Source organism: Rhinopithecus roxellana, chromosome 11 (genome assembly GCF_007565055.1).
Source record: "Rhinopithecus roxellana isolate Shanxi Qingling chromosome 11, ASM756505v1, whole genome shotgun sequence".
NCBI lineage: Eukaryota > Metazoa > Chordata > Mammalia > Primates > Cercopithecidae > Rhinopithecus > Rhinopithecus roxellana.
This window is the reverse complement of record NC_044559.1, coordinates 75440238-75461792: the sequence shown is the minus strand read 5'-3', so window position 1 is coordinate 75461792 and position 21555 is coordinate 75440238. Positions and strand designations below refer to the sequence as shown.

General features: G+C 47.8%; 1 protein-coding gene across 1 annotated transcript in view; it reads right to left on the bottom strand.

The window, feature by feature from the left end:
* CRTAC1 (cartilage acidic protein 1) overlaps positions 1-21555 on the bottom strand; it is a 165071-nt gene that overhangs the window by 65825 nt on the left and 77691 nt on the right. Inside the window, exon 3 of the mRNA XM_030941278.1 lies at positions 6296-6492. Coding sequence (XP_030797138.1) covers positions 6296-6492 — 197 coding nt within the window. The remainder of the gene's footprint in view (positions 1-6295; positions 6493-21555) is intronic.

Sequence of the window (21555 nt, the reverse complement as noted above, 5' to 3'; positions counted from 1 at the left end):
GGAATGAGAATGGCCACCTATTCATCAGGTTGTTGTGAGGGTTAAATTAGATAATGTACATAAAGTGCTGAGAACAATACCAGGCACATGATAAGTTAAATAAATAGTAACAAAACCATCACCATCACCACCATCATCCAGGAAATCACAGCACATGACCACAGCAGATCCTCAACTCAGGAGGCAACTGTGATGTTAAGTATAAAAGGCTTTATAAGACTTAGTCAATGGAAAACCAGCAAGACAGTGATGGCTCCAGGGGAAGAAAGAACTCATTCAGTCAAAGGACATTTTCAAAGAGGAGCCCAGGCTGTGCTGGGTCCCCGATGTAAATGCTGACCCCAGCCTTCCTTCCCCCATCCCAAGGTGAAGAGGGAAACCCGATCAGCTCCCGCCAGGCACTTTGCCCACATCAGCTCCTTCAGTGCTCTCCGCAGCAGTGCCAGGAAGGTGGAGTCTTCATTTCACAGACAGAAACTGGGGCTCAGAGGGTTAGGTCATTTGCCTAAGATTGCACAGCTGTTATGAGGTGGTCTGCCTGTTGCAGAGCCCCCTCTCATGTTATTAAAGAGCTGGGTCGCTCATGGGAGTCAGTCCCAGCTCCCAAGGATCCTTGTTAGGACCACGGGAATGGCCTCTGGGGTCCCATGTTCTGTATTGTGCTGCTTTGGCCCATGCTGGGAGAGCTGCAAATCAGGACTTTGCATCCAAGTAAAATCCGGCTGGGGGATCAGGAGACCCTAGAATCTACTTTAGGACCTAGAGAATCCTAGGAAAAGAGGGTGGAGCCATAGGGCCATACATCTCAGACTTTGCTGGGTTCAGGAAGCTCCTGGAGATTAAATACAGATTCTGGTTTCGGAGGTCTGGGGTGGGGCCTAAGACTCTGCATTTTTAAGAGCGCCCAGCTGATTGCCATGCTTATGGCCCATGCGTCACACTTGGAGTAGTGAGGTACAGAGTATCTGGGTACAGTTGGAACTGGGACTAGGTGGAGGAGCTGCCCGACCAGGGGTGCTTCTCTCAAGATCAATCAGCTCCTCTGCTGTGAAGGCAGAAGAGCCTGGAAGCACCACCCATCCAAATACCCTTCTCTTTATGGAGGTGACTGACGCTCCTTCTCCTCTCTAAGAAGTTACAAGAGCCTCTGCTGAAGGCCTCTGTAAGTATGACACAGAGCACCCCCCACAGAAAAGTGATAAATCCAAGTCCATAAAAATGAAAAGGTTCCACATTACAACATCCACCAAGAGCAAAGACAAAAGAAAAAAAGACAAACAAGGGAAAAGTATCTTCAACTTGTTCCATAGACAAAGGGCTAATTCCCTAATTTATAAAGAGCTGTTACAACTCAATAAGGAAAAGACCAATAATCAATACAAAAATAGGCAGAGGCTATGAGCAGACAAGAGATCCAAATACATAAAAATCTTCTCAGTCTCCTTCATTTTAACAAAATTGAAAATTAAAACTGTACTTAGATATCATTTTTTCTCCGTCAGATTAGCAAATACTGTAAAAATAGATGAAATATTGTGTTGGGAGTGTTGGAAAGTGCTTGCTTGCATATTTGGTCGATGGGAACGTCCTGAGCAGTGGCCCTAGGAAGGACAATTTGGCAGTGGCTATAAAAACTACACATGTATATTCATTTGAGGCAGTAATTCTATTTCTATGAACTCACAAACATGCCTGCAATTGTGGGAAATGGCATGTTGTACAAACTTATTCATTTGGTAGCATGCTTTGTAAGGGTGAAAGGCAAAACCTGACTGCAAGTAATCTTTCATCAATAGAAGACCAATTAAATTAATGGCACAGTGGAGTACTATACAACCATAAAAAGAATGAGAAAGCTGTCTGTGTACTGCCATGAAATCAAATCCAAACTGCATTGTTAAATGAAAAGAGCAAAGAGTGGAACCATGAGTTGGGCATGCTGTTTGTGTAGGAAGGAGGGAGACAGATAAATTATTTGAGCAGTACCCCACATATAGCAGATCTTCAATCATCATTTTGTGGAACTGAATGCATGAAAATCATGTAGTGGTGGGGCTCACAGTTCACACTGACCCATCTGCTACCCATGCTTCTGTTCGTTACCCCAGGCCAGCCCATGTAGGTGGGAATGCTCAGGGCTATTCAGTGAAGCAGCAGGGGTGAGCTAGTGTGTGACCTCCCAGGGGATGGGCTCTGACCAGGAGCTGCAGAACATCCTAGGTTCTGGATGTGGAGGTGAGGTGTCGGCACCTGCCTCTTGTCCTTCTGCATCCTACACACTCTCCTACCTGGTTTCACTGAGTAGTGTTGCCTGAAATGCTACTCAGTGGCTTGTATTTTTCCAGGCTGGTGAAGCCATAAGCTGGTTTCCTGGCCCAGGACGTCCTGGGATGGTGGTCAGTCTTCCTCCTTCTCCTTTCCCTTACCCACTTGCCAATTCTCAGCCCTTGACCCAGGCCCACTGGGCCCCTCATCTGTACGGTGTTATACTGCGGTCCTTTTCTCTTTGCTCCCACGGTCTGTCCTTCCCACAGGCCAGGAGGAAGGCCTGTGGACCTCTACCCACGACACTTTGAGAGGCTCTGGCTTTCTTCAGAGCCACAGGACTAGAACGGCTATTGTGTGGAGTGCTTATTAAGTCCTGGGCACTGTAATAAGTGCTTTCATTCATTATCTCAGGTATTCCTTCAAAAATATGTATTTAATGCTTACTAAGTGACAGGCACTCCTTTGGATCTGGAGTATAGCAGTGAACAATGCACTCCCACGGAACTAAGACCCTAGTAGGAGAGATGGACAACAAACAAAAAATCGCTTATTTTCAGTTAGTGGTCAGTACTGCGAAGGAAAATAAAGCCAGTTAAGGGCACGGGGGTAATGGGGTTACAATTTTAGATAAGGGGCTCAGGAAAGATCTCACTGGACGAGGGGCCTGAATGAAGGAGTGAGCCTGGAGAACATCAGTGGGAAAAGCATTTCAGGTAGAGGGAATAGCAAGTACGAAGGCCTCAGGTGGGAAGGCAGTGAGTAAGAGGAAGAATGGAGGAAAGAAGGTCAGAAAGGCAACCCGGATCACATAGGAGGGGTGCTGTAGGCGATGGGAAGGGCTTTGGATATAGTCTATGGAGCCATTGGTGGGAATTGAGCTTAAGAAGTTGGCGTGATTTTAGATGAGGGAGTTGAGGCTGAGAGAGGTCAAGTAACCTGTCCAAGGTCACACAGTAAATAAGGGGCAGACCCCAGGTTTGTACAAAATGACTCCCCCAGGATGTTGTTGGAATGCAGGGTGCTCGCCTTCTTCTAGGAACTCCAATACTAACATCCCAAAGTCTGGCCAAGGGAGGAGAGAGGGACCATGCTTCCACAGGTTGCTCCAACACCCTGGCACATGCCATGGGCACAGCTAAATGCCATGGGCATGCCTGGGCTGGTTGGGGGCCCTGGAGAGTGGGCAGGGTGGCAATGGCTGAGTGCCATGCCAGCTGGGTCCGAGGAAGTGCTGACACGGCACAATGTCCCTGCTCCACACCCCGCCCACTGTCGATGAATCAATGGGATCACTCAACTGAAAAATTAACTCAAACCCACAGACATCCCTGAAACCCGTAGAAGGTGGCCAGCACTGAGGCTGCTGGGCACTGTTGCCTTACCCCCACCCCGGGGGCTGGCTCCGGCCTCTCCCAGTGCACACTTATGCCCTCGATCTCAGGAGCCCAGGGCCTTTCTGGCGCCTCCACTGTGCCTGCCTTTCTTGACTTCCCTCAATAGGCAAACCCTCTCTCAGGCCCAACAGCTCACGCCTGCCTGTTCTTCCTGGGATTTATTTATCAAATTTTAACTTAGCTCTTAGGATGTGTAATGTCTGACTGGGACCGAAGGGGGCCACAATATGAACGATACAAGGTTTTGCCTTCAAGCATCTTTGAGTACAGGCAGGGGATTGGGAGAGGGGACTCAGATACCCAGAGAAACACAAGGCTGTGTTGAGGATAGAGTGTAAACTTCATGAGGGCAGGATTTTTGTGTTTTATTCACTGAAGCATCCTCAGTCCCTAGAATAGTAAGTGCTCAGTAAATATTTGTCCAATGGATGAATGCATTAATAAATGAGTAGGGTTGTTGTGAGGCTGAGCATGAAACTAGCATGATTCTGAGGTAGTGGCCTTCCACCTTGGTGTATGGGGAATCACCTGGAGGTCTTTACCATCTGGTGACTGCGTCCCACTCCTAGAGGTTCTGATGGGATTGACTGGAGTGCGGCTTAGCTGGGATTGTTGAAAGCTCCCCAGGTGACCCTAATGTGCAGCCTGGGCAGGGAACCAGGGCTCTGGGATTCACAATGCAGCACTCTTAAGAGTGTGGGAGGGGCTGCTGCTTCAGAGACACCTGGTGGCTGCCACAGCAGGTGCTCTGTGCTTGGTGAATAGGGGATGGTCTGTCCCCTTCCTCTGGCATCTGCCTGATGAGCCCACACTTCCACAGTTCTCCTTGCTCCAGCTTCCCAGCCTCTGAGAGACTTCCTGGGGACTCACCCCTTCTGTAGGCATCCCTTGACACTGCTCCCTTTCTGACCTTGTCCCATATTAAAGAGTTGATCAGCCCATCAATTAATTGTGTCCTAATCCAATCTTGGCTTGGCTGGAGAGAGGGCAGTAAATCCAGCTGCATAATCATGCCCTGATATTTGTGTAGGGATAATTACTATCTCTCAGGCCTCACTTGGTGGCAAGATGAGATGAAAACCCATAAAACACCACTCAGGGCTGTGGCTCATTGTTTCTTGGCTGCACAAGGCTGGCTGCCAGCCAGACAGCACTGCCTGCCCCTGCCCCTGCCATGAGCCCTAACCTCTTCCCCTCCCATTCATGCAACTGCAGGACTCAACATCAGGCGCAGTCTAGGGGCTGGATCCTGGCTTGGGCTCCACAACCAATAACGGTAAAGTCGTGGCTCAGGGGAAAGCCAGTGTATGTGTGCCAGGGTGGAGAGTGGAGCACAAGGAAGGTGGTCCTCATAGCCAGGCAGTTACCGGCCTCCAGGAGGTTGGGAGGTCCAGGATGATGACTGCTCAAGTCTGAACCACAGAGCTTCATCCAAAGCAGACCTGAAAGAGGACTGCCCTCTGGGGGAGCCCACTGCATATTCAGCTTGGCCCCACAGGGACACAGGGCCCTACATCCCTCACAGTGTCCCTCACCTCGGGACACTGTGGCCTGGGACTTCCACAGAGATGTTACAGCCCCACAGGCCTGGGCTGAGATCCTGAGATCTGAGCCTGAGAAAATGCAAGCATCAGGGGTGGGAAACCACCTTGATCTGCTGCCACAAGGGCACAGCCCCCAAATCATGAGACACTGAGCAACCACTGCAAGCGAGGCTCTCCAAGAGGCAGTGAGGACACTGGGTTGAGGAAAGCCGTAGAGCATCTTGATTAAGAGGATGGATCTGGAGTCAGACTCCTGGGTTTGAATCCTGGGACTTACAAGCTGTGTGGCCTTGGGCAAGTCAGGTAACCTCTTTGTGCCTCAGTTTCCTCAATTGTACAGTGGCATTTACCAGTACCTACTAATCGAGGTGTGTGAGGCCTAAATGAGATAATTAATGTAAATGCTTATATCAGGGCCTGACACACAACAGGTGCAACTTAAGTATTAACTGCTATTATTGTCACTGTCATTTAGCCTTCTGGGCATCAATTTCCCTCATCCATTCCTTAGCACGCAGGACCTTGTTACTCAAAGTGTGGTCCCTGACCCAGAGGCATCGTCATCATAGCCTGGGAGCGGGTCAGAAGTGCAGGGTCTCGGCCCCACCCAGACCTGCTGAATCAGTCTGCATTTGCACAAGACCTCCAGGGGATTTGGATGCACACTTCAGTTCGAGAAGCTCCTGCAAGAAAAGGCTCCATGAACTCAAGGTCTCTCTTCCTCACAGTTGTATCCTCAGCACCTCTAGGCTGGCATAGTGTAGGTGCTTGGCAAGAATTTGGGGAGAGGGGTAAGGACGGCTCACATTAGGAGGTGATGGCGGGGACACTCAGTCTGAGGGAGAGCCTCGGTCTCTGCTCACCCTGTCCATCTCCAGGCCCGGGGTTCAGGAGATGAGACCTACAGGCTCACACGCAAGAGAAGAAGTCATTCTGGGACCCAGAGAGGTCCTGCGGCAGCAGGGGGCAGTACCTAGGGGGACGATGACAGTTGCCTGAGGAAGGGCCAGGGTTCCCACGGCCCTCCCCAAGTTGGTGCTGGGAGGGAGAAGATGGGAAGCAGGAAAAGACCTGAGCCCCAGTCCTTACCCGAGAAGGCGTTATTGGTGTTGAGAAAGTAGATCTCCTCCCGGCCGTCCCCGTCGATGTCGCAGGCTGTGACCCCGATGGCGTTCCCCTGCCGGTCCCGCAGCGCATAGTAGGGTGAGCTGCGTTCGTCGACCGCGATGTTCACCAGCCGCTTCTGGGCCCGGTCGTACTTCAGAACCAGGTTGGGGCCATTGTACCTGGAGGAGGAATGGGGAGGGGATGCTGGAGAGGAGCCGCTGGGCCCACCCAGTCCCATCCGACCAGTACAATGGGTTGGGAGTCCTCCCGGACACGCTATGGGGCAAGTCAGATCCAGAGTGTTCCTGGGGAACCCGGCCAGCCTTGCCTCACGGACCCCTGAGTGTTGGATGAGTGCCCCTGAATCAGATTTGGGCTCGGGTGCAGTGAAAGTTAGCAGGGGCCATGTGGGATACCATATAAGCAGCCGGGTGGCGGAGGGAAGTGGGAGCCACGGACAGACCCTTCCCACAGGCTCCACTGAAGAAAACAAAGAACTTCCTGATGCTCATCTTGCCCATTTCAATGCAAAAGGCACTTTCACATTTATAATCTCATTAATTTAAATTTAACAATCAAGAGAGGTAGGCATGTATTAGTAACCCATTTTATGGATGAGGCAACCGATGAGGTTTATCAGGGAAACTGAGGCTCAGAGAGGCTGAATGCCCTTTCCAAGGTAACACAGCCTAGGAAGTGTCAGGTGCTGGGAGTTGAACCAAGGCCCTTTCTACTATCCCGAGTCCCGAGTCCCTGTGTGAATTAGTCCTGGAGGAGCAGGAGGCTTTGTTGTTGAGGTTTGAACAACTCTCCTGACAAAGTCACCGCATTTAAACAGAAGGATGAAATTAGCCTCTCCGTTGGGAGAACACGAACATGTCTAAAGTTATTAGACAGGCTTGCTGTATCTTTTTCTAAGAACTCAAGACAAAAGGTTAAAAGGCATCACTACTTATCTCTCCTCTGTCTCACTCTCCTGCACCTGCAACTCCCTTCTTGCTGCACTGAAGCCCAGTCACGTTCTTGCCTCAGGGACTTTGCACTTGCTGTTCTCTGCCTAGGATGCTGTTCCTGCAGACATCCACACCACTGGCTCCCGCCTTCACCTCCCTTAAACCTTTGCTCCCCTGTTCCTTCTCAGTGAGGCCTTGCCTGCACATGCTCCGAAAATTAGCAACCACCCCCACCACTGCACCACCACCCTGTTCTCTATCTCTCACTAATGCTCTCTTCCCAGAGCTCTGACCAACAGCTGACAATTCCATATTCTCATTTACCTCTTCCTTCTGTCTGGTCCCATTAGAGTGTCAGCTCCATGAAGGCAGAACTTCTCGTCTGTTTTGTTCTCCAGTGCCTAGAACCATGCCTAGCATTCAACAGGTGCTCAATAAATATTTATTGGCTAATTGAATGAATGAAAGCTCAGAGCTCATGTCTGAATCATAAAAACTCAGGTGTCCCATGGTTGATTTCTTTGCATCACCCTCCCATATGGAGAAAAAAAGGGCCCTGCAGGAAGTCAGCGTGCCCAAGGTCACACCCTAGGCAGCACAGAAATGAATGTCTGAGGCCTCTTCCTGCCCGCTGGGAGCACCAGCTTGCCAGGTCCTCCCAAAGAATGGAACAGACCTCATCCACAGGGTCCCCCACCTCTTCCTATGCTTCAGCCTGAATGTGTACATTCAGAGGGAAATGCAGATACTGGCTCCAGAGGGCCCCCAGCTGGGAACACCCAGGGAGGGCAGGAAGAGCTCTCCAAGGTCTTCGAGAGAAATCACTTCTTTCTTTCCTGTAACAAATCCAGTCTGGCCCGCTGCACCATCCCAAGATGCAGAAGCCAGCGAGATTTAGGGGATGCTGAGCAGCTGGCTGGGCGCCTTCTGGCCCCCATAGGGTGTGAAAGGAGAGACGGAGCTCCTGGGGACTGAGTCAGTGCCCGGTGATGGGAGGTTGTGCCTTAGACACCTTGACGAAGAGCGTCTGAGGGCTGCACGTCTAGGGTGCGGCATGACCTATGGAGATGTGTCTAGCCAAGGGCCAGGGGAGACAGGCACTTGGGTTCCAGAACTGTCAGCAGCTGGCTCCAGTGCTCGGGGACAGGAAGTGCCTGTGAGGGCTGAACACGAGTCTTGCAAGCCTTGGGGTCTTCTGCTTTTCCATCACTACTGCACCTTGTAAGATGGCTGTATTTGTGGAGCGCTTGGCCTTGTTAAAAGCACCCTCACATGCACGGTCTCCCTTGAGCCCCACACCGTCTCAGAAGGAAGGTAGGCAAAGCATTTTTCCAGAAAAGGAAACTAAAGTGAGGTCCAAGGTTAGACAACTTGTTGGTGGCAGCGCTGGGCCTCTCTGTCTTCAGGGTCCAAACCCCAAGTTCTTTCCGTACTGCCTATGATGCCAGCACTCTCAGGCTTGTTCATTTTTCCCCCGGCTGCCTCCCACAAAGTAGTGCCCCTGAGAAATGCCTGATAATTTCACAGAGATGTAGCTGGCGAAGATTACCGTAGTCTTACATTTCAATAGCACTTTACACTTTACAAAGCACTTTCTCATCCTTGGGCTCATTTACTTCTTAAAGTTCCTAGCTCTGCCAGAGATGAGGTTGGTGGCCTTGGGCTGGTCAGTTCTCTCTAGGCTCTGCATTTCTCTTCTGTGAAATGCAAGAGTTGGACAAAATCTGAGGGTCATGATATGTGTGGTAAAAGGCAGCCCCGGGGGCCCGCTGCTCCGTTCAACTAGAGCATCTGTGTGTTAATGCATTTTGTTTTATGCATCACATTCCATAATACATTGTTTGAACAAGGGATTCCAGAGCTGGAGTTTAAAAGCCCCTGGACTCTGTGGGTCCGTGAGTCTTACTAACCTTATGAGATGATCAGAGCAGGCGCCCTCTGTCCCAGGCTGTGGCTGAGAAGCCATCACGTAAACCCAGCACTGACACCCTTCCTCTGCATCCCTGCCCCTTGGGTCTCCTAGAATGTCTTCACCACCCCCTGAAGCCAGCTCCCAGTGAGAGGTGAGGAGAGATCATGGCCTCCTCACATATTGGAGTCCAGTCCTTCTGCTCTGAATCTGGAGAAGCTGGGGTATACACAAGGTCCCTGCACCATGGCAGTAACCCCGGAAAGGCAGTTGGCCCTGGCTCTCTCTTCTTTAAAGAGTTTTGGGTGCCAGTTCCAGCGGTGAGGTTGCTAGGCTGGGTCAAATTCTTCGATCTGGTACAGAGTGAGCACATGCCACAAAGGCTTCCCTAAACCTATGTGGTAGCTTGGGATGCATCCTGACACTCTGCCCCTCATCTCCCCCAGCCCCCACTGCCTCCCAGGACTACAGATACAAAGCCAGACCAACAACTCCTAGGTTGGGTTCTTGGCACCCCATGGTGCAAGGCCAGGGTAGTGCCTGGAGTTGCCACTTCCTCCTTTCACCCAGGCTGCTCTCTGCTGAGTCTGCTGGACCAACACTCAGAGCCTCTCACAATCCCCCAAGAAAAACAGGAGAACCAACCTTCTTCCCTCTCCCACTTCTTCCTGAGGCTGACGCTCCTGTTTGCTTCCTCACCATCCACTGAGTGTGCTCTGCCCTTTCGAGCTCCTGTGGTTTTGCTCAGCTGCAGCAGTCCCCTCCCACAGGGAATGCTTTCCCCACCTTCTCAGCCTCCCACGAAGCCTGCCCCGACTGCCTCTGCTGGATGTGACCTTCTCTTCTCTGGAAACCCACAGCATTTTGCACCTTGCTTATTCCTGTGCGGACAGAATTGTTTGTGTTCCAACATCACTTTCCTCATTAAAACATGTGCTTCTTGAGCTCAGGAAGCATGTGGAGTGGATGCATCTCTGCATTTGCTGTGCCTGGAGCAATGCTTGGCACGGAGCAGGTGCTTAACAAATGTCTATTTGATGCAAGAATGAGTGAATCAGTGGGTGAATGAATGAATGAATAAAAATAATCATGGGTAGCATTAGCAGAGCAGCCACTGTGTGCTGAGAGTTATGCTAAGTGCTTTGTACCCACTGTGTCATTCCATCCTCACAACGATCCTAGGACATGGGTCTTATTAACACCCCATTTCACAGACGTGGAGACTGAGGTTCAGAGGTTAGATGACTTGCCCACTGTCACTCTGCTGGCAGTCCCCACGCTGACGAGCCTGAGAAGCTGGGTGTGAGCTATGTGGGCTTACACACTTTCTCTGACACCTGTCAGAGACTTTTGGGCACTTTTATAAATTCTGAAGACTTCAAAGCTCAGTTAAATGGAGCCAGGAAGTGGGGCAAAGTCCCATGTTTTGAAGCAGCTATGGCTTCCCAAAGGATGGGCCAGCAGGCAGGGGTGACGGGCTCAGTGGAACTGTAAAATCTGCTTGAGAGACGCCATCAAGGGCACAACTGACCCGTGCTGTGAGAACCATCCCATTTTGGTGCCAGTTCACTGGGACAGCACCACTGTGGGGAGAGCAGGGGCCTGGGGTTTGCTGAGAGCAGCCTGGGGGTGGGGTCCTGGCCCTACCACCTCCTGGCTCTGACCCCACGCTTGTCCCTTGGTTCTTCTAAGCTTTGGCTTCTGCATCTGGAACAGGGGGCTGCTGCATACCTCGCAGGATGGCTGTGAGGATGAGGTGCCAGAGTGTGTGTGACAACACTTTGTAAACTGTGAAGAGTTACACAATGAGAAGTTCTTATCATTATTTAGAAAAACAGCAAACCTGGGGCACAATCTATCACTCTCCAGTGATCATGTTGATATTTCCAAACACACTCCAGCATTTCTTGTCCCCAAACATCCGACCCTCGGTAGCTCATCCTCTGCAGGTATATTTCTTTATTCCCATGTAAAACCAAACTTCTTTCTCGACTTTCCCGCTGCCTATTTGCCCCACCCCCATCCACCTTCCTACCCCAATTCTGACACAGCTTTTCCTGCTACTGTCATGGGTGGCACCCCACCCACATCTCGGGGTGCCCTTTTCTGTCCTCATGCCCCTCGGCCTCTCAGCTGTATCTGGCACAGTTGTTGCTCTCTCTGCCTTTCCCCCACTGCTTTCTTCTGAAAGCACTCTCCCCTCTAGGCTGAGGAGGCCACCCTCCTCTGTTTCCTGCTCTCTCTCTGGCTTCCTCTCCTTTCCCCACCATAATTCCTTCTTCCTCTCCCTTCCCTTTTAATGTTGGAGTCCCCAGGCCAGGTCCTGAGCCTTCTCTTCTTTCTCTCCCCTTTCACTAGGGGATAACGTTATTCCCCTGACTGACAATTCCAGATTTATACCTCCAACCCAAATCCCCAGTCCCAGGTCAAATGCATATCTCTGACTGGCTACCTGACATCATCCTTTGGATGTCCACTGCTACCTCCAATAGAACATGTTCAAAGTGGACCACTCCACCCCTCCCTCCCACAAAGGAATACCCAAGTACTAAGGCCAGGAACCTGCATCAGCCTTGGCTCTCCCTCCCCTTTGTCTTCGCCTTTCATTAATAGGCCCATCCTGTCGTTTCTACTTCCAAAAGTGTTTCACAAATCCTTTCTCTTCTTTCCTCCTCCACTGCCACCATCGCTGGGCAGACACCCTTCTCTGTTTCCTCACTTGATCCTCCCCTAATTTAATTCCCCTACACTGTAGCCAGGGTCATCTTTTTTACTGCATAAATCAGATCATAGCTAAAACCCTTTGGTGGCTTCCCATTGTATGGGAATGAAACCCAGACCTGTGATCACTCCTGGCCTCACAGTCCGCATGGTCTTCTCCCCTACCTCATTGGCTTCCTTCCGCCACAGGGTCTCCTTTCAGCTCCTTGAATTCTGGCAGGTGCTTCCCAACCCAGAGCCCTCTTGTGGAATTGCTCCTGCCACCCAGAACACTCCTTCTCATTCTTCAGCTTCCTCTTCAGAGGCTCCTCAGAGAGATCTCCCTCACTGGTATTCTTATCACTGCATTCAGCACTTATTCCTGTTTCTTCACTTATGTATTGCCTGTCTCTTCCAGTAAACTATAAGCTTCCTGAGGTCAAAGACTGTGTCTGCTTTGTTCACTCCTGTCTCCCCATCATCCAGTCCATAGTGAGCACTCAATAAACCACCGCAGAGCGAATGGAAGAGAGGAATCCTGTGGAAGGTACAAAGAGCTGAACAAAAGTTTGATTGGGCCGCCAATCTCTTGTTTGGTCTTTGACTCTACACTTTCATCAGTTCCCAAAATATTAATATATGTACAAACACAGTCACGAAAAAGAGCTTTCAGCACCAAGAATTGGTGTCCTGGGTAAGGGGGAGAGAAAACAACAAATGCTGTAGTTACGGAGGATCGACTTCTTTTCTGCTTAGAATCATTGATCTATGTGAAAAAAATCACTTAGGGAGTCACATAAGGAGAAGCCAGATAGAAGGATGTGAGCACCTATTGTATACCAGCTACTGTGCTAAGTAATTTACATATGACATTCCATTTTATATACATAGAAACATTTTTTAGATTTGAAAGATACAGAAAATATGCTATCTATTTGAAAATTAAGAACAGAGAAATTGTTTTCATTAATTTTTTTTTCATTAAAAAGTGAAAAAAAAGGCTGGGCATGGTAGCTCATGCCTGTAATCCCAGCACTTTAGGAGGCTGAGGTGGGAGCATCCCTTGAGCCCAGGAGGTTGAGACCAGCCTGGGCAACACAGTGACACCTATCTCTACAAAAAAAAAAAATAAAAAATTTAGCTGGGTGTGGTGGTGCATTCCTGTAGTCCCAGTTACTCAGGAGGCTGAGGTGGGAGGACTGCTTGAGCACAGGAGGTCGAGACTGTGGTGAGTTGTGATCATGCCACTGCACTCCAGCCTGGGCAACAGAGCAAAACGCTGTCTTAAAAAAAAAAAAGTGAAAAGAATATATCTATTCAGTAGTATAGTCAAGATAGAGAGTCCGGGCAGAAAGAAGAGACAGATGTACGAATACACAAAGAGTGCAAGACCAAGACCAGAGACACATGGAATATACAAAAATGGAAATGAGGAAATATACAAAAAGGGAAAATTAAGCCGATAAGCAGAGATAAAATGATATCAGAGCTAAAACCTCTTAAGTAAACATAGATACAGAGATAAAGACACCTATCCATATAAAGGGAGCCCCATGAAAAAGGGCATCTGCAGATCTACAAAGAAAAATGGAGAGAGCCCTAGAAAGTCTCGAAGTCATGGACACATCAACAGGACTCTGAGATATGATCACAGAGAAATAATGCCATCTTGTGGCCATTTGGGGCATTTCCTCTAAACTTTTTTTAAAGATGTGTTGCATTTTCACAACTATGGACACAAAGGAGTATTTTATTGTTGGTCACTTTGATATTCTCATTTTATAGATACACAAAGTTTCTGAGAAAAGTGACTTTCTAAAGTCAAACAGCTAGTCATTAGATAAAATAAATGGAAAGACAAACTTATCCCTTAGTCTAAAGCAGGGATCAGCAAACTATGGCCTGTGGGCCAAATCTGGCCTGCTCCCATTTTTGTAAATACGGTTTTATTGGAACACAGACATACTCATTCACTTATGTATTATCTATGGTTGCTTTTGTTAAATATTGAAGGTGATTAATTGCAATAGAGATTGTATGGCCAAAAGCTGAAAATATTTTCCATTTGGCGCTTTACCGAAAAAGATTGCCAACCCCTGGTCTCCAGGATTGTCAGCCTTATATTATGAGTATATTATAAGTTTTAAATGGTCATTATAATAACTTAACAAAAAATTAGAATAAGGTTTAGTAAAAATTAATTTGGGTTCAGTACTTGGGAATACATAGTTTCCTGAAGCAAGTATTTCAGGGAGAGTGAAGGTTAAATGTAGGAAAGATTTTAGGTCTTAGGATGGCGACTTTAAGGCGAGATAACCTTTGGGGGAAAAAGAAACTGAGAAGAGTTGCTTAATGGCCAGGCACAGTGGCTCACACCTGTACTTCCAGCCCTTTGGGAAGCCGAGGTGGGTGGATCACCTGAGGTCAGGAATTCAAGACCAGCCTGGCCAACATGGTGAAACCCCATCTCTCCTAAAAGAAAATACAAAAATTATCTGGGCGAGGTGGTGCACACCCTGTAATCCCAGCTACTTAGGAGGCTGAGGCAGAAGAATCGTTTGAACCTATGAGTTAGAGGTTACAGTAAGCCAAGATCACCCCACTGCTCCCCAGCCTGGGTAACAAGAGTGAAACTCCATCTAAAAAATAATAATAAAAGAGTTACTTAAGATGATAGCAGTGTTCTCTAAATAGGGATTTAATCCAAGGCTAAGAAATGAGCAAAAGCATTTGTGCTCTAAGTGAGGGGGTAGAAAGGATGGGGTGGATGGTCTCTAAAAATGGCCACCATCATTTCCTTTCTTTTCTGTATGCATGTGTTACTCCACTCATCAAGACGTGGAGTCTATTTCTCCTCCCCTTAAATTTGGGCTGGCATTGTGATTTGCCTTGATTGGCAGAATATGGTGGAAGTGATGTTGGAGCAGTTCTGAGCCTAGCCTGTAAGGGGCCTAGCAGCTTCCACTTAGTCTCTGGAGGGAGCCAGGTACCATATACAAAATTTGGCTACCTTGAGACCACCATGCACTGAAATCAAACTAGCCCCATGGAGAGGCCATGTGAAAGAGCACCAAGGCATCTGATTTGTGAGTGAGGACTTCTCAAACTTCCTAGCTTAGCTCATCGACAGCTAAATGTAGCTGAGTGACACCAGCTAATATCACATGGAGCAGAAGAACCACCCAGATGAGCCCTTTCCAAATTCCTGATTGACAGAATTGTGAAAAATAATAAATTGTTTTTAAGCCCCTAAGTTTTTGGAAAAGAAAGTAGATAATGATGACCTATCATCTCAGACCTAAGGAGAGGAAAAATTTATCCCTGGCAAGTAGGAAAAAGGATTATTCCTAAATCAGTGGAATTCTCTAGGATGGCTATTTGGATCCACAGTAGACAGGTCTCCCCAAGGGAGGCCTGGACCAGTTGTGTTGGTACTTGGATCTCAGGATATGGGAAGGACTGTGCAGAACCTGAGGGTGGAAGGGTAATAAGAATACAGGGATCCCAGAAACTCCTGTTTTTCTACTCCTCCTTCTCTTTCTTCTTTCCTTTCTAACCTTATCTAAATGTTTCCCATTTTGAATGCACACTCTTGAGAATAGATCATTTCTTTGGAAATGTGTGTAATGCTCTTTTTTTGTTCCTTTTTACACATTTATTCTTTGAAAGCCATTTAAGTTAAATAGGACCAGAAAACATATGGGAAGACATTCAAACAGGAGATTCACAGATTGTATCCTGGAATAGGATATATCCAGAGGCCATATATTAGTTTAAAGGAATGGAGACTTTGGTAATGGGAAGGTTCTGGGCATGATGAGAAATCTGGGGCAGGGTTCCGCTAGGGAATAAATTGGGTAAGGTTGGAAAAATAACAATAACAAAACCAGATTTGATCCTGATTTAGGAGCTGACCAGAGTGGAGAAAATTCCACAAATAGAGTGCTCTACTGAAGAAGGTAACTTTAAGAAAAAAGAGAAAAACCTTTTGTCCTAAGGGGCAGATAGTTTTTCAAGAAAGGGATGGTTGGCACCAACAGGTCAAAATAATCTGCTGTGATGAGTGTCTGTGTTCTGTAAAAACTCCACTCAGACTGATTGATTTATGCCTTGTTCTTAAAAAGATCTGTGCTCAGCATGTGCTCGATGCCCTTGGGATTTCTTATATTTTCATGAGCATAGAAGCACCCAGAAGGCAGGGACTATCCTATGCAGATCTATTCCCCATCATGCCTAGGCCAGTGCCAGGAAAGAGCAAGTGCTCAGTCATGTTTGCTGATGATGACGAAAACCATAACTCCATTCCTCAATGCATGTTTCTAGGAAAAGAGGAAGACAGAGAGTCAGGAATTCCCATAAACTGTCAAAGAAGGGATTCAGGTGACAGACGGAGGCTATGTTAATCAGGATTCTTTGGTTGCAAGTTAACTAGCTGAGAAATGTATTGGCTTAGATGTCCGAAAGCAGGAACAGCAAGGGTGCAGCTAGACTTCTGGATGACTGGAACCAGGATGTGGTGAGCACTTCCTTTTCCTTCTTTCTCATTCTTTTCTCTGCCTATGGGCCTCATTCTCTCACATGATCCTCCTTCCCAAGACTTCAACTATGGCAGCACTCCCAGACTCACATCTCAGCTGTAGGACCAGAGGGGAAAGTGTGTTCTCTCTTCAGTTTGCATGTAAAAAACCCCAGAAAAGAGCACCAATTGGCTCAGGGTGGGTCACCTGTTCATCCCCAGAGGCAGGAGCTGGGAGCCTGTGGTTGGCAGCTTTCAACTAGTAGCAAGGCCAGTGAAAGTGGAGTCTTGGGATCCACCTATACAGATGCAGGAAGAGAAGTGCCAGAACGGATAAGGATGTGGTTCTAGATGAGAGTGACTCATCTGGGTCTGCACATTCTGGAGACAAACCTATCAGGGCCTCCTAATGGAAGACAACAAATGCTTCCCTGGGACCAGCAAGTCACCGTGTCCTCTAGACACATCTCAAGGGCCCACTATTCCCCTCCAGAAGCCCCAGAAAGAGGTAAATACAGAAAGTGGAACAACGTTTGAGTCACTAGGTCCTGGAAATGATCTGGTTCTTGACTTCCTGCCTGATCTTCAAGCCCTGTGTTCCTAGCCGCAAAGCTGGACTCCAGAGAAGCAGGAGGACACTAAGAGTTGGCAGCGATGAGATCAGCAAGTGGATCCCAGAGTCTGGCCAGAGCTCACCCACTTGCTGTGGATTCAGGCAAATCACTAACTGCTTGGTCACAAAACACTTTAAATATCTATTCAAACTTTCTTTCCTTCATGCTGTAACTACTCAGAAGCTTCTAGCTAAAAAGCTATTGGTCTTTGTCGCTCTTTCAGTTGAGGAGGTAGGCCAATTTAGGGACAGAATAGTGGGGGCAAGGAGCCAATGGATGCTTCACTCTTCTTTAAGAGTAAAAAGATAAGTCAGCCATTGACTTCATTCCACCCTTCTGGGATCCTATTTCTAGGCAGGCACACCGCGAGGTACTGTGATGGACGCACATGGCATATGATGTAATTCTCTGCTCAGAGTCTCCAGCCCAGTATAGCAAATAAAGAGTGGTCCCAATCCCAAACTTTCAGAGGAAAGAGGGCCAAAAGTTGTAGGGGTAAAAGTTTTAATAAAGGTTTGTTTGATCTAGAACTTGAAAGATATATAGGATTTTAGTAAGAGACATATGGGTCAGGCATTTATGAAATAAATGGCGTGAACAAGGAACAGAAAAATATGTTTAGGGAATGGGGGTAGACTAGCTAGACAACATAGAAGTGTGTGTTGGACAGAAGTGAAAAATAGTGAAAAGCAAATTGGAAAAGTACACGTTCTGTGAAAGGGCTGTATATGCAAAGCATTCCCGAAATGTTAAAGGAGCCGAGAAATAAAAGAATGAGGTAGACAGATCCAGTTTGTTGGTAAAGGGTCTTTAATTGGGGGAACTTAAAGACAGAAGTGTGGTCTTGGTGTACTGGGCAACTAAGATTGTGGAAGATGTGGCATGAAACTAAGGTTTTATATTTTCTGGGCCAGGTATGGTGGCTCATGCCTGTAATCTCAACACTTTGGGAAGCCAGGTCAGGAGGATCACTTGAGACCAGCAGTTTGAAATCAGCCTGGGCAACATAGTGAGACCTCATCTCTAAAAATAAATAAATAAAATAATAATTAAGAAATAAATGAAGATTATATTTGCTAGGAAATAGGGGCTACCGAAGGATTCCGTGCAGGGATTCCGTGTACTGTTATGTCAAACACTGTTTCGGAGAGTATTGTCTGGTATGTATGAAGGACTGGCCACAGAAGAAAATTGAAATGATAGTGCAGAATAATGGCAATTGGATTCCATAGCATTCCTTGAATTATTGCAAAAAACTCTTCTGAGCTAATGTGATTAGGTTTCTTTTCCTTATAATAAGTAAATGACTCTTAAGACAAAGTAGTGTCAAAAGAACACAGAAATCAAGAAGGCAAGGGTTAAAATAAGAGGGGTAGCCAACAGTGTCAGATGCTTTTAAGGGTCAAAAAGGCCAAGGAGTGGAAAAAGCAAGTGTATTTGGCAATTTGGAAGCCACTGATGACTTTCAAGAAAGCTGTTTCCTTAGAGAGGAGAGGAGAGGAGAGCCAGACTGAGGGTGCATGGGAGTGGATGGGGCCACAGTGTGGATGGGTCATTGTGGACAAAATGTGCTCAGAAAGTCCTAAGATATGTACTGGGGAACACATGGTTAAGCAAGGGTTTCACCAAGCTCTGGGGCCTGTGCATGTTTGTGAGCAAGAGGAAAAGACCTAGGAGAGGCAGTTGATGCTACGGGCATCTGGGCAGGGTGTGCAGTAGGTCGGGAGAACAGAGTGTCATGTACCAGCCGATGGGTTGGGCCTGGAATTAAGAGGAAAGGAAGCCAGGATGGGCAAGAAGAGAGGATGAGGTGGAAGAGGGCAACTAGACGGTAATACCCTGTATTAGTCCATTCTCACGCTGCTATAAAGAACTGCCTGCGACTGGGTAATTTACAAAGGAAAGAGGTTTAATTGAAGTTCCACATGGCTGGGGAGGCCTCAGGAAACTTACAATCATGGGGGAAGGGGAAACAAACACTTCCTTCTTCACATGGCATCAGGAGAGACAAGTGCCGAATACAGGGGGAAAAGCCCCTTCTAAAACTATCAGATCTCGTGAGAACTTGTTCGCTATCATAAAGACAGCATGGGGGTAACTACCCCCAACATGATTCAATTCCCTTCCACAACACATGGAGATTATGGGAACTGCAATTCAAGATAAGATTTGGGTGGGGACACAGCCAAACCATATCACACCCAGAGAGCTTGTTAAAGGAGAAGCTAGATTAGCAAGTGAGAGACTTACACATGACCACTTGCCATGGTAAACAGGGCCTGCAGGGTCAGCCAACTCAGAGGGGGAAGTCAGGCCAACTCAAGGAATGTAAGCTGCTGCGAACAGGTGCTGGGACCCTGGTCCCACAGAGAAGAGAGACCCTGCACCAGGAGGGGAGCAATCTGTGCAGAGAGTCCTGGGCAGAGCCAGGCAGCCAAATTGGACAAGAGGGCACAGACAGAGGTGGAACACAGGCAGGGCTGCCTTCCCCCAACCCTAGGGAGTGGCTTGGTAAAGGTGGTAGAAGCATCTGCTCTCCAGAATGAGGTGAGTTCTGTGGGGGTAGCACAGAGTGGCGGAGAGAGCCCTGGACTTGAAGTCAGACATAAAGGCTGAGAGGCAGCATCGCTCCATGGTGAGGCACTCAGCTGGGCAGTCAGACCGTCTGAGGGCAGATTCCTGCTCTGCAACTCTCTAGCTGTGTGGGTGCTCCTGGACAAGTCACCTAACCTGTCCAAGCCTCAGTTTCCTCATGTGTAAAGTGAGGATGCCGAGATCAGCTTCCAGGCCATAGGGCTGTGCAGAGGATTAGCATAATATCTATAAAGTAGTGAATACAGGGCTTGGCACAGAGCAAATGCTCAGTAAACACTGGTTAATATGTCTGTATTTTTCTCCTTATATACTCAGTGTCTGACACATAATGGGAGCTCGAAAAATATTTTTGAAAGAATAAATTATTATTATTACCTGTGTAGCCTTGAGCACAGAAGACTCTGAGCTCCATGGAGTTCTGGACTATATTTTATTCTTCCAGCCCTTAACACAATGTTTGATGAAGGAACCTGCATATATTCACTAAGATTCAGTTTCCTCATCTATAAAGTGGGGCTAACAATATTTGTCCTACCCCAAGGTCAAACGAGATAATATATGTAAACCATGACACAGCTGTTGGTTTTGCATGTATGCATACGCATACACACACACACACACACACACACACAGACAGAGAGAGAGAGAGAGAGAGAGAGAGAGAGAGGGAGAGTATATGGCTATTATCTGTAGCAGAGGCAGCTGCCTGGGCCCTGGGGAGCCCTAGGTCTTCTACCCAATTTGACAGGAGCTGAATGATAGGCCCATTGAGCTGCAGAAATGCCCCGTTAAAGGAGAAGACGGGAATTTGTTGAGGATCTGGTCAGCTGGCAGCTGTGTGGTTTTCTCCAGCAGGGAGGACGTTTGGGGCTGAGCACAGGACTAGAGATGTGAGCACAGGACTAGAGATGTGCAGGAGGCTGCTGTAAGCAAGCGTGGCCTGAAGTCTGGGTTAGACAGGCAAACAGACACAGGTCACTAGACACAGGTCATGGGCCCTGTTGGGGCAGAGAGCAGACAGGACTTGCCTGGTGAAGGGCAGGGTTGTCATATAAAGATAGACCAGGTGAGCTCTTGCTGGTCACCGCTCATGGGGGAATGGATGAGAAAACAGAAAGGCCATTTTCAGATCAGAAAAGGCCTATTCTGCTAGCCCAGGGCTCTGTCCAACCAGACAGAGAGGTAAGCCTGGAATTAAGAGGAAAGGAAGTCAAGATGGGCAAGAAGATAGAACAAGGTGGAAGACAGTGACTAGACAGTGACACCCAGAGACCTTGGCCTTCTCATAGGCACATAAGTGATGAGGTTCTCAGCTGAGAGAAGGGTGTGAAGTCACGGCTTGAGGAAGGAGAAGTTGGAATAGCAACTGAGAAGCTGGCTGGGGGGCCAGGTGATTCTGCACAGATGACTGCCTCCTCTTCATGATGGTGAAATTCCCCTACAATGACTATCTGCTTGGCATTTTTAATATAAGTCACTGAGTGCCCTGTATCTGTCAAGACAAATGGGCCATGTGGTGTTGGACCCTTTGCTCACCTGCATCTCCACCTCCTCTGTCCATACTTTGTGCATATACTGTTCTGCCTGCTGGATCTACTCCCTACTGTGGGTATCCCATCCCAATGGCAAAATCAAGACAACAAAATCCTTCTAGTTGTCTCTTTCCTGCTGCAGCTAGTGGGGGTAGGACGGGCTATGTCTTGAGAAATAACGGTTGGAGGAAGCAGCAAAAGCCTTCTAGTTGCTATGGAGTGTTAACTGATGAGTTAAACTCTTCATTTTGATTTGAAGAAAATAGTTCTAGAAGAGATTCTTTCTTTAAAAAATATATAAAGCTGCCATGTACTAAAAGCGGTCATTCAGAGGGGTCTTTGTTGCAGGCTGCCTTGAATTTCCTCAGCCAAGCATTGACACTGATCAGAATCTGGATGCTGGAGCAAATGTGCCTTAAAGTT